Source organism: Oncorhynchus masou, chromosome 6 (genome assembly GCF_036934945.1).
Source record: "Oncorhynchus masou masou isolate Uvic2021 chromosome 6, UVic_Omas_1.1, whole genome shotgun sequence".
Lineage (NCBI taxonomy): Eukaryota > Metazoa > Chordata > Actinopteri > Salmoniformes > Salmonidae > Oncorhynchus > Oncorhynchus masou.
Window position 1 is genome coordinate 29,815,258 of NC_088217.1, and position 12,369 is coordinate 29,827,626.

Consider the following 12,369-nt stretch of genomic DNA (forward strand, 5'->3'; position numbering starts at 1 on the left):
AAACAGTTTAGTAAAGAGGAATGGTCCAAAATTCCTCCGGACCGTTGTGCAGGTCTGATTCACAACTACAGAAAAGGTTTGGTTGAGGGTATTGCTGCCAAAGTAGGGTCAACCAGTTATTAAAACCAAGGGTTCACATACTTTTTACACCCTGCACTGTGCATGTTTATACGGCGTGTTCAATAAAGACATGCAAACATATAATTGTTTGTGTGTTATTAGTTTAAGCAGACTGTGTTTGTCTATTGTTGTGATTTAGATGAAGATCAGATCAAATTTTATAACCAATTTATGCAAATCCAGGTAATTCCAAAGGGTCACATACTTTCTTATGCCACTGTATACTGTTTATGTAAGTTAGGCTATTGTGTTCTAACTTCTATTACAGTGAGTGTTTGGATACAATATCTGGGTAGCAGGAGGAGTGATTAGATGGACCCTGATTTTCAGTTGCAAGGCTCGTCTTAATTCTGAAGTTAGTGTATTAATTCCTGTGCTGCTCCATCTTCGCTCTGTAGTAGTGAAGTGACTAGGACCCTGTTGCAGGGCCGGGTTGGAGTGATTGTAGTCCTATAGTGTCAGCCCCAGGCCCAGATACAAACCCAGGCAGGCACAGGCCAGCTCATTGTCCCCGACCCATTGACGGCGGGTGCGGTGGCACCCTTCCCGGGGCCCTCTCAATGGGGGGCCTGAGAGGCACAGAGGGATAAGCTTAATAGGCCCACAACAGTCCCTTTGACTGCAAACACCCACACAAAGAGCTCAGGACAAGGCCCACAGCAGGAGCCGCTTAGCAGGACACACATATTGCTAGCCACACAAAGGGGGAGGGAAAGAGGGAGAGAGGGATGGGTGAAAAGGGGCAAGGGGAGATGTGAGAATAGAGGTCAAGAGAGGGAAGAGGAGAAACAACCAGTTCCATCTGATAGACTTCCTGTTCTCCTCAGATGCTGTGACCTCTTTACCCTCCCACCCAGCCAACTGCCAGCTAACTAAGATCTTGAGAAGGTGCCAAGAGAACACTTATCACCATTCAGGCCATAACAACATACAGTATAAGAGCTCACCTATGTAACCACTGGGAATGTTGGAGGGAGTGTGTTTGCATGAACACTGTCTCTCCTTTTTGTAGTTCAATATAGATGCCAACTTGGCAGAACTAACTATCAATTCACCATCAAATCAAATAAATTATTTGAAAGTTCAGGTTCGCTGAACACTCCCACATAAAAAAAATACTACAGTTTATTATAGAATTCTACAGTACTTACTTCAGAATTCTATAGTAAACTGTAGTATACTGTAGAATAGTATACTACACACTGTAGTATCCCTCGATCATGTGTAGTACAATGTTGTAGGATACTATAGTAAATACTACAGTAATATCCGCAAAAAAACTGTAGTCAATACTACAGTAATGTCTGCAAAAACACTACCCTTTTTAAACTATAGTAAATACTAAAGTATTTAATTTGCATATACCCTGCCCATTCCCCTATATAACAATTTGTGCCACCAATAAGTGAAAAACCGACATGCAAAGTATAGATCATATATGATGTTCCCTACAAGTTCTAGAAAAGAGCAGAAGCGCTGAACTGTCCGTTCAGACCACAGTCCTACCTACATACAAATTATGGAAAATCTGCTCTTTTAGTACTTCTCCAGTAGGTTTCCTGTAGGAGAAAGCCTCCACTTCTATGTCACAGAAAATAAAACAAAAACACTATAGTAAATACTACAGCAATGTCTGCAAAATCACTACAGTAAATACTAAAGTATGCTACAGTCTGCAAAAACACTACAGTAAATACTACAATCCACAATCCACAAAACAGTACATTAATTACTATAGTAAATACTACAGTTTTCTTATAGTTTTCTTTATACTATAGCTAACTGTAAATACTACAGTAAATACACTACAATGAATACTACAGTAAAGTCTGCAAAAACACTACAGTGAATATTATAGTATTTATACCATAGTATACAATAGCATTTTTTTTCATATGAGTTTGGCAAAGAAATAAAGAAATTGAGGATGTAAGGAGTCACATTGAAGTTGTGATTGAACTCCTAATAGAAAGGTTTATAACAGATCATGTGTGACTGTGAATATATAAAGTGTGTGTGTGGAGTTGATGTAAATGAGTGTGTGTCTTACCTTGGCCATCTGAGCCTGGGCACCACTGGACTTCAGGGAGGTCACTGCTTTCTGGGCCGCTGTCGGACTGTCAAAGTCCACAAAGCCATAGCCTACACAACACATATACACACACATTTTTATATTTGTACAAAATGTCCATGATTGATAAGTAAGATTGTAATTCAAAATGGCTGTTAGATGAACTACAGGTGTTTAAAGTCTAAAGACAATCTGTAAAATATCTGTGGATTTAGGGGATTTATAGATTTATACAGTATATTAGTAGACCTGTAACCAGACTAATACTTTAACATTATATTATATAGCCTAATACCATTGAATATTGTATAATGCAGTTGTGATCGAGTTTGAGTCCATAAATCCATGAGCTTGTTTAAGAAGACACAGTCAACAACACTAGACACTAACACTATCTTTCCAGGTTAAATGTAAGTGGCATCTGTGCCATGAACCAAACAACCTGTTGAACTCTGAACTCTCACCTTTGCACTTGTTGGTGGTTTTGTCCAGGATGGCCTTGGTGGAAACAATCTTCCCATACCTTCAAAACAAAAACACATAAACATGACATCATCAGGCCATATGAGGAGGGGGTGACTATCGGACATTTTGTGTAACCTCCCTAACATTTAGACAGAAGCACTTCCTAATGCTGGGTAATTATGCATGCGCACACACACACACACACACACACACACAAATCAGACCAATAGGCAAGCAGTACGTAATTTTGAAATGTATAAAAGCCTTCGTTGTTTTTCACGTAGTAAAATCCAGATGAAGACTAACAAATTGGTATTTACTTTTATTCAGGATTGCAACTTTCACTGGGGACGGGGGGGGACATGTCCACATTCTGAAATTGCATTTTTGTCCCCCCCAGTTTAATAATTGAATGTGATACAAAATAAGGCAACGGTGTGCTTTAGGACCATGCAGATGCCTCCGAGCGGCCGGGTAGGCTGACAGGATTCAGCCGACAGGATAAAAAAACAACTTCTAAAACCAAAGTTGCGCCCCTGCTTTTATCAATACAGAAGCAAATAAATTCTACTGTCCATCAAGTGTTGCTGAATTTCACTCTCACATGTTAGAGGTCAATTGATACACAGTATCATATCAACATGCTCACAATGCACGCCACTCTGATTATGGCACGCCACTCTGATGATGTTACATTTGTTTGTTTGTTTCATGTCCCATGAGCCCTGGCTGTTTTTACATTTGTATCAACTTTGCTTGCTCCCAAACCCAGAGGCACAACTTCAGTTTTGCTGTTCAATTTTGCTGTATTATCTGGGTGAATATTCTTCTAAGCGCACTGGTGCTACCAAATAAAAATTTGAGGTCACACAACAAATATTTATGAACACAGCAAATATTTGTGAAAACACAGCAAATATTTATGAACACACCAAATATTTAAGAACACAGCAAATATTTATGAACACAGCAAATATTTATGAACATAGGCCTATTCGACCAAAATGGTGGCACTTTAGAGAACTGACTGTCTAATGTGACACAGACTGTCCTGTATAGCAGGACAGTATCGAAAAATATAGCAAAACATATTAAAGTTAATTAAGGTGTTGGCTTGACAGTCGCTGAACCCAGGTTTGAATCCCGGTCGGGGCTACCCCCCAAATTTCCTACAATATAAACAAAGAGCAGTAGAATAGGACATTTAAAGGACTGCCTAGTAGTATGCAGTGTAATTTTACAGTACAATGGTATAGGATAGTGAAATAAAATGCATGTCAGAAGTGGGATTCAAACCTACGCCTCCAGTGGAGACTGCGGCCTGAACGCAGCGCCTTAGACTGCTCGGCCATCCTGACTTCTGCTAGTCAGAGAGAGAGAGGTCCTGCCCTCCACTGTCTCTGTAATGCAGTCAGCGAGGGCGGCTGGTGTTCCACTGGCTGGCCCTAACAGAGTACTGGGGTGGAGTGAAAAGTGTAACTGGATCCTTCACCCCTTCCTGTCCCCTCTCTCTCGACTGTCCTCTGCTCCCACACTCTCTTTCCACCTCTGGGTCCTAAAGCCTGGCCGTTAGCCACACATGAAGTTGCCCCTAAACTCTGTCACAGAGTCAGATCTTCTTTCATTCCTCTGTTGGTTAAAACCTCTGACTCCCCATCCCGCATGATGGAGCGTAATCATCGACTGACACTAATTAGCATAACGCAACGGACATAAATATTCCTAGAAAATATTCCTATTCATGAAAATCACAAGTGAAATATATTGAGACACAGTTTAGCCTTTTGTTAATCACCCTGTCATCTCAGATTTTCAAAATATGCTTTACAGCCAAAGCTAGACAAGCATTTGTGTAAGTTTATCGATAGCCTAGCATAGCATTTTGTCCAGCTAGCAGCAGGTAACTTGGTCACGGAAATCCAGAAAAGCAATCAAATTAAATAGTTTACCTTTGATGAGCTTCAGATGTTTTCACTCACGAGACTCCCAGTTAGATAGCCAATGTTCCTTTTTTCCCAAAATATTATTTTTGTTGGTGAAATAGCTCCGTTTGTTCTTCACCTTTGGCTGAGAAATCGCCCGGAAATTGCAGTCACGAAAACACCGAAAAAAATTCAAAATTAGCTCCATAATATCGACAGAAACATGGCAAACGTTGTTTATAATCAATCCTCAAGTTGTTTTTCAAATATCTATTTGATAATATATCCCCCGGGACAATTGGTTTTTCAGTAGGACCGATTGGAATAATGGCTACCTCTGTATTTTATGCGAGAATCACTCTGGGAGCCAACAGGTGACCAGTTGCGCAATGTAGCCGCTTACGGGTATTCTTCAATATAAATGCGTAAAACTATGTCACAATGCTATAGACACCTTGGGGAATACGGAGAAAAAGTAATCTGGTTAATTGCCCATTCACTGCTCAATAGGGACGCATTGGAACGCAGCGCTTTCAAAACATGAGGCACTTCCGGATTGGATTTTTCTCAGGCTTTCGCCTGCAATATCAGTTCTGTTATACTCACAGACAATATTTTTACAGTTTTGGAAACTTTAGTGTTTTCTATCCTAAGCTGTCAATTATATGCATATTCTAGCATCTTGTCCTGACAAAATATCCTGTTTACTACGGGAACGTTATTTTTCCAAAAATGAAAATACTGTCCACTAGTCACAAGGTTTTAAGGTTACAATCGGAAGTTAGGTAATTGGATTTTAGATTTGTGAATAGGAGGACATTTCTACCTTGAGCCATATGACCACGGCCATACATAAACACTCAATGCCCAATAAGTTTTTGGTGGGGATGTGCCCTCTTTTGTAATGGAGAGAGAGAGAAATATTTTGTGTTGTCATTAACAAAGTCATGCATCCTGTTGAACAGTTCAAAGGTTGTGTGGCAGTAACTCTCTGACCTTGCTCCTACCTCAACTTCATCAACAGTTGTTGTAAAGTGTGTGTGTGTGTGTGTGTGTGTGTGTGTGTGTGTGTGTGTGTGTGTGTGTGTGTGTGTGTGTGTGTGTGTGTGTGTGTGTGTGTGTGTGTGTGTGTGTGTGTGTGTGTCGTAGGGAGGGGAGGATGGGGTAGAAGGTCTTAACTCTGACCCACTTACAGGCCTGTGGCATTCTTTACCCAGCATGCCATGCTATTCTTTTCCCAGTCAATTGCATTTCACCTCCAAGATTCGCTTATCTGGCAATACCCCCCACCTCCCCTACTCCAACACATATTACACAAACCCACCCCTCCCTCTCCAACTTGATGTCAATCTCCTGGCGTTACCCTGCTAAGTCTGAGTTTTCTGTCATAAATAGCAATTAAAAATTCCTAGTCCTCTCTAGGTCACTCACTCTACACTCCTTCACTTATCTAAACATAATTAGAATGCATCCAAACTGTATGCTATTAACAGAGGCTATGTCTGCATACCAATTCTCTCTCCTTCTTCCCAAAGTGTGCAATTGTCACTTCCCTTCACTGATTTGATAAGAATATGGTGGAAACTCTAACTCGCCCATGGCTCCACCAATCCAATGCTTTAAGATTTGTTGGAAGTAGTGAACAAGTGCACGCTTCAGGAGAAAGGAGATATTATTGGGACACACACAGTGTGTGTCCACATTGTTGTTTCTGTTTCACGCTCCCACACTCCCCGGCACCTAAGCCCCTACCTCCTGTTACCCTCCTGGTGTGGTTTTTCTGGTGCCTGGGCTGGATGTTACGCTATTTGTTAGTGAAAGCAAGCCTGCCTTTTTTGACTGTATGTGTTGTGGTGTGTGTGTGGGGGGGGGGGTTTCTCCTGCTGAGCCTCATCAGTCTGTTTAGAATATCCAGCCACAACAACCCTTGTTGCCACACATGTAGGTTGTATAACCAACCATAATGCAGCAAAGTCAACCAGTTCTGATCTGAGGGTAGGCTCTTAAATAGGTAGTTGACAGTAATAACTGTAGTCACTTTGTGGCAAAGTAGCACCTATTGAAGAGCTCCAGGTAGAATTCACCTGTGGGCACAGATCTAGGATTTGTTTATCCCGCTCCCATCCCGCTCCTAACCACCAGGATGAAAATACTAAACTGATCTTAAATCAGCATCTAGAGGCAACTTCACCCTACCCATGTAAAAGAAAGTGGGCAAGTAGGAGAAGAAGACCTACGGCTGGCATAGCTTAACCAGGTCCTGGTCTGTAGTCCCAGGGTGAAGACCGCGGATGTACAGGTTAGTTTTACTCAGCTGATCCACTCCCCCGACACTGCTGTTGCTGCTGCTGTTGGTGTTGGGACTGGGGGGTGCCATCTGGTGGCTGGAGGACACATATGACTGCTGTAGAGAGAGAGAGAGAGAGAGAGAGAGAGAGATTATGTATCAGGGGTATTCAAATTCAAGCCTGGAAATCCGGACTACTGTGTCCTATGTCTAAATCAGTCCTTGATTAGAAGAAAAATTGAAAATCAGCATTGGAACTGGCTACGAGGTCCTGATTTGAATTTGTCTGTTACGTATCATATATTGGGAAGGGCTGTGTCATGAAGGCACTAAAGCTCCCTTGGGTCGTCTGGTAGACCACGGAGATGTTAAACGATTTAGTCATGATTTTGGAATGGAAAAATATTATAAAATGGTGGGAGTGTGAGTTGGAAGATTCTTCTCTTTCTAGCCAGTTAAGAACATGTGTGGGAGTGTATTCAGTTCAGGTACCTTCAATTTTAATAAATTATTCACAGCGTTCTTTGAATTGTTACAGCTGTTACCTTTTAAAAGGACTAAAACTCAAACCACGGTTTTTAGCGAACACAGCTTCAAAATGGAGGCACAAGAGACAGGCGATTGTGTGAGAGAAGCGTAAAACAATATCACACAGCCCTCATGTCAACACTCACCAATACTGCATTCTGAAGTGAACGTGGGGCCTCTTTGCTGTCTAGGTAATATTGGGAAAATAGGCCTCTTTTCTGCTTACTCCATACTGGGCAACTGCTCCTTTTTTCACTATCAAAACTTTCAAAACCGCAGAAGATTCCTCTGCTTTGCACAGCGAAACCCAATGATTCAAAGAACAACATACACCAACATGAATGTTTCCCTTTTGTTCTTTGTGAGAAGTCATGAGCTGTCTTTTCTCCCATACCACACTCTCTGTATAAAGGGAGCTCTTCAAAACACGATACAAACATCTGGTCGGGCTTACAGTCTTTTATCTCTACTCCAAAACCACAGGTTTAACTTAGTTGTTCAGACATTTCCCTCTCACTCCTCTCTCTCTCAGTCAATTGTCTCCTCAACAATACAGCGTTGCTAAATGTTGCTCGAATCCCTGGGGGAAAAAAGTAAACAATTCAAACAATGAGGTCAGCTCAGTCCACAATAGGTCCAAGGTCTGTACGTTCATAAGCACCACGGTTACATATGTCACAGCAAAGGGGAAATGAGGAGACGAGAGCTCCCAATGATCATTAACAAAATACTATTTGAGCTGAGCCTGGCACAGGACAGCAGTATTCTCTGACCCGCTGTTTATAACAAGCTGCTTAATGCATTTATAACAGCTCTATTCCAGCCTATGAAAACTCTCCCTATAGCACTTCAGCATTCTGGATGGTGCTACAATAGCCTATGGGGAGGATCAGTTATTCAACACACTGTGAGTCGCTAAACACAAACATGGAGCATTGCGGAACAGGCAAAACAAAGGTTTCCCATGAATGAGTCTGGAATAGTTGGACTCAAAAGAAAATGTTTTTGCTTCACTTGAATCCAGTAATTTTTATTTCACAACTGTTGACTGAAATAGTTGTTTTCTCTGACAGTAATAATGGTTTGAGTACATTTGGAATGTGTTCTTTCATTCATTTGGAGATTTATTGAAGTTGCTTCCCAGGAATATAATCATTTCCAAGACAACTATATTGATGCAATAACACAATTTTAGTGTATCAACATTACACAATGCTTTTAACAGTCTCGCATAAACACCCCTAGGACAGCAAATTAACACCAGTGGTATAGAAGCTGAGTGTTTGTCATTGTGAAGGAGTTTGTGTGTGTGTGTGTGTGTGTGTGTATGTGAATCAATTTTAGTGTTTTAATGCCATTTTTCCAAAATCTACCAGCCACGTGTCATCGTCTGACTTATGAAACATTCCCCAAAGCTCCTCAACCCTGCCATCCTCTCTCCAGTAGCTTATTCCAGGGTGTTGTGTAGAATCCTGCCTACAGTATAGCTCTTTTATAGAGGCCCTCTCCTCTCCTGTTCCTGGCCTGTCTCTCCTGAAGGGGTTCTAATTAAGCCAAGCCCAGTGGATGAGCTGCACCAAGGGGACAAAGGGGGAGGTTGAGACGCAGATGGGCGAGTCAAGAGCAAGGGATGAATCTCGCTAATTGAACCCTATTCACGGAGGCACAGTGTCCCCCTTTGTGTCCCCTGAAACACCCCCCTGACCCCTCCATATATGAGCCACCACTGGCACTCAGACAGACACCCCCCCTGCAGCACAGGCTGCCAGGCTCATTTCTCCAAGGCTTAATCTCCTCTTTCTCCGATGCTGATTCAGCCTGAAAATATTCTCCCTGTTTGCTCATGTTAGATGACATAGAGGCATGTCCTGGTCAAATTAAAACACAATAAGACAGGGGGGAGTTGTATTCCTCTCTCTCTCTCACTCTCATACACATGCACAGGTACACACACGCACACACTGGCAAACCCATGTTGGTGGTAATGGTGTGCATGGCAAGCAAATACATTTCTCACTCTTTTTTTTCTAATGAATAGATGAATACTGATCATTACATGCTTGTATGTACTCTAGAAATGACTGAATATGTTGGGGTGTGTGTGTATATGCTATGTGAGAAAGAAACAAATTCAGGAATGATGTGCCCATTCAAACATCTTTATAGGAACTTGAAATCTCACAGGGTAAGAGTAATACATGATTACTACAGTACCCTTTAATTCAGCAGACGAGGGCTACACACACAGCTGCTGTGGAAGATCAGAGCAATCTCAGTCCTCTCTGTTTGCCAAAATAAATAAGGGATTATGAGTCCAGCAAGAAAGGTATGTGGGATGGACTGGAGCAGCTTCCGTCATGCCAAACCTCGTTGCTACTGAGCCTGCAACTTCTGCTTGTCATGAATACTGTAAATACCCACACAGGTGCTTTCTAACATTTACACAGTCTAGAGTGTGGGTCCGTCAGACTAAATCATAGTAGTTACCTTATCCTGTGACCCCTCTAGTTTTCAGAGCATACACAAACAAAACGCACACACACATACACACACGCAATCTTTATGCGGTGCACACTGCACAGAACACCAGAAGAATTATCACTGAATTATCGCAGTGAATTATTGTAATGTTTGTGTATGTATTAATTATGGGATGGGTTGCAAACTGGCGATTTGACACAAAAATAAAATGTAATTCATTCATTAATTCACACACACAGGACAACACCATAAGTCAGCCTCAACTTTTTTTCCTTCAACAGTCTCTCCGCTACCAACCTGACAATTTCTACTAAGACTAGGCTACCCAATCTGCATTAGGCCTACACTGAAATGCTTTCAGCCTCCCTATCAATACATTAGACAACCTTTAATAAATTCATATATTCCCCACTTCCTCCATGAGGGGCAGAAAAAGGGCCAGTGAAATAAGCCACTGCTTTTCACTGACCATTTAATTGTCGTGCCAGGACCCCCCTGTTGTTAATTAGTTTCAGGACATCCTAGCGCACAAGCCCATTCTCCCTTAAATCTAACTCTCTACTTACTGTCTGTCTTGCTTCTTGTCTGTCTGTTTCTATCTCTGTCTCCTGTTGGGCTTGTCATCAGAGGGCATGATTAGTTTCCTGTATCCTATAGCTGGAGCATTTGCTCCCACCTCCAAAAGGAGAGTCCACTGACTGACCGTCTGTCTGTCTGATTGACCAACTGAGTGACACACAGATTTGTTAACTGTCTGACTGAGGCAGCCTCCAGTTGGGTCCGGATTAAATTATCTTCAAAATACGAAATTGGTTTAGTTGAGGGATTAGATCAACTAGAAATACTCTTTCAGATCCAATGAAAATGCCTACATTTGAGTATATTTAGACCAAATACTTATAGTCAAAAGCTTAACACTTTTGCTATGTTAAACCCAATCAGTCAATTTTATATTAAAATTAAACCATTGTACCAATTTAAATATATAACTTGTCTGAAAACAATCCATCTATTCAACTACTGTGCTCTCCGATCCACCTGATGAAAGACTTGTTTTTCCCTCTCCTGTTCTCCAGCCAACACACTGGTACAACCACAAAGCAAAAGGCTTGGTTGATTACAGTAAAAGGAAGTAATTATTGCCAACCTGGCTGTATTTTTGCCTCAGGTGACAGGCAAATGTTACTCTGAACATTGGCTGAACGTTCCTGTGCTGTGGTTTATAGTCGGCAGGCTGGTACAGAGTACAGAGGCAGACAGGACATATTTTTTTCTGCTTGCTCCTGATCTTATCATGCAGTCATTTTCATCAGCCAGCCAGCCAGCCACTCTACATTTCTACCAGGTGACGGAGGACACCAGGCTCCAGTCCAGACTCGTCCATGAAATCTCTCTCTCTCTCTCTCTCTCTCTCAATTCAAAGGGGCTTTATCTATCTCTCTCCATCTCTTTATGTTTAATTCCTCTCTATCTATCTCTCTCCATCTCTTTATGTTTAATTCCTCTCTATATATCTCTCTCCATCTCTTTATGTTTAATTCCTCTCTATCTATCTCTCTCCATCTCTTTATGTTTAATTCCTCCCTATATATATCTCTCCATCTCTTTATGTTTAATTCCTCTCTATATATCTCTCTCCATCTCTTTATGTTTAATTCCTCTCTATCTATCTCTCTCCATCTCTTTATGTTTAATTCCTCTCTATATATCTCTCTCCATCTCTTTATGTTTAATTCCTCTCTATATATATATCTCTCCATCTCTTTATCTTTAATTCCTCTCTATATATCTCTCTCCATCTCTTTATGTTTAATTCCTCTCTATATATCTCTCTCCATCTCTTTATGTTTAATTCCTCTCTATATATATATCTCTCCATCTCTTTATCTTTAATTCCTCTCTATATATCTCTCTCCATCTCTTTATGTTTAATTCCTCTCTATATATATCTCTCCATCTCTTTATGTTTAATTCCTCTCTATATATCTCTCTCCATCTCTTTATGTTTAATTCCTCTCTATATATCTCTCTCCATCTCTTTATGTTTAATTCCTCTCTATATATCTCTCTCCATCTCTTTATGTTTAATTCCTCTCTATATATCTCTCTCCATCTCTTTATGTTTAATTCCTCTCTCTATATATCTCTCCATCTCTTTATCTTTACATCCTCTATCTCTCACTACTGTTCTCACCTTCTTTATCTTTCCTCTCTCTTGTATCCTTCTCCCATGCTACTTCCTCTCTCTCTCTGTTTCATTTCTTTGACTTTCTGTCCCACATACATGCGTAATGTTCATGTACACATACTGATGTCAGAATATACACACACAGAGTTCTAGCTGCATGTGGCAGGTGGCAGAGGCTTGGGGAACCAGATCCTGCCTTTAAAACTGTGGCCCATAGCAGCTTATGAGATCTAACAATATGTGAGGCAGTCAGTGCCTGGGATCACTGCAGTGCTTGGCATCATATTTCAGATAGTTGTGCTTTCTC

At 41.1% G+C, this 12,369-nt stretch overlaps 1 protein-coding gene and 1 non-coding gene across 2 annotated transcripts in view; both read right to left on the reverse strand.

Annotated features, from left to right (window-relative positions):
• LOC135541866 (RNA-binding motif, single-stranded-interacting protein 2-like) overlaps window positions 1–12,369 on the reverse strand; it is a 66,135-nt gene that overhangs the window by 31,834 nt on the left and 21,932 nt on the right. Inside the window, exons 2-4 of the mRNA XM_064968315.1 lie at window positions 6,816–6,982; window positions 2,656–2,714; window positions 2,171–2,262 (exon numbers count right to left, since the gene is read on the reverse strand). Coding sequence (XP_064824387.1) covers window positions 2,171–2,262; window positions 2,656–2,714; window positions 6,816–6,982 — 318 coding nt within the window. The remainder of the gene's footprint in view (window positions 1–2,170; window positions 2,263–2,655; window positions 2,715–6,815; window positions 6,983–12,369) is intronic.
• trnal-cag (transfer RNA leucine (anticodon CAG)) lies at window positions 3,932–4,014 on the reverse strand. The gene has a single exon. It is a non-coding gene; the product is annotated as a tRNA-Leu (tRNA).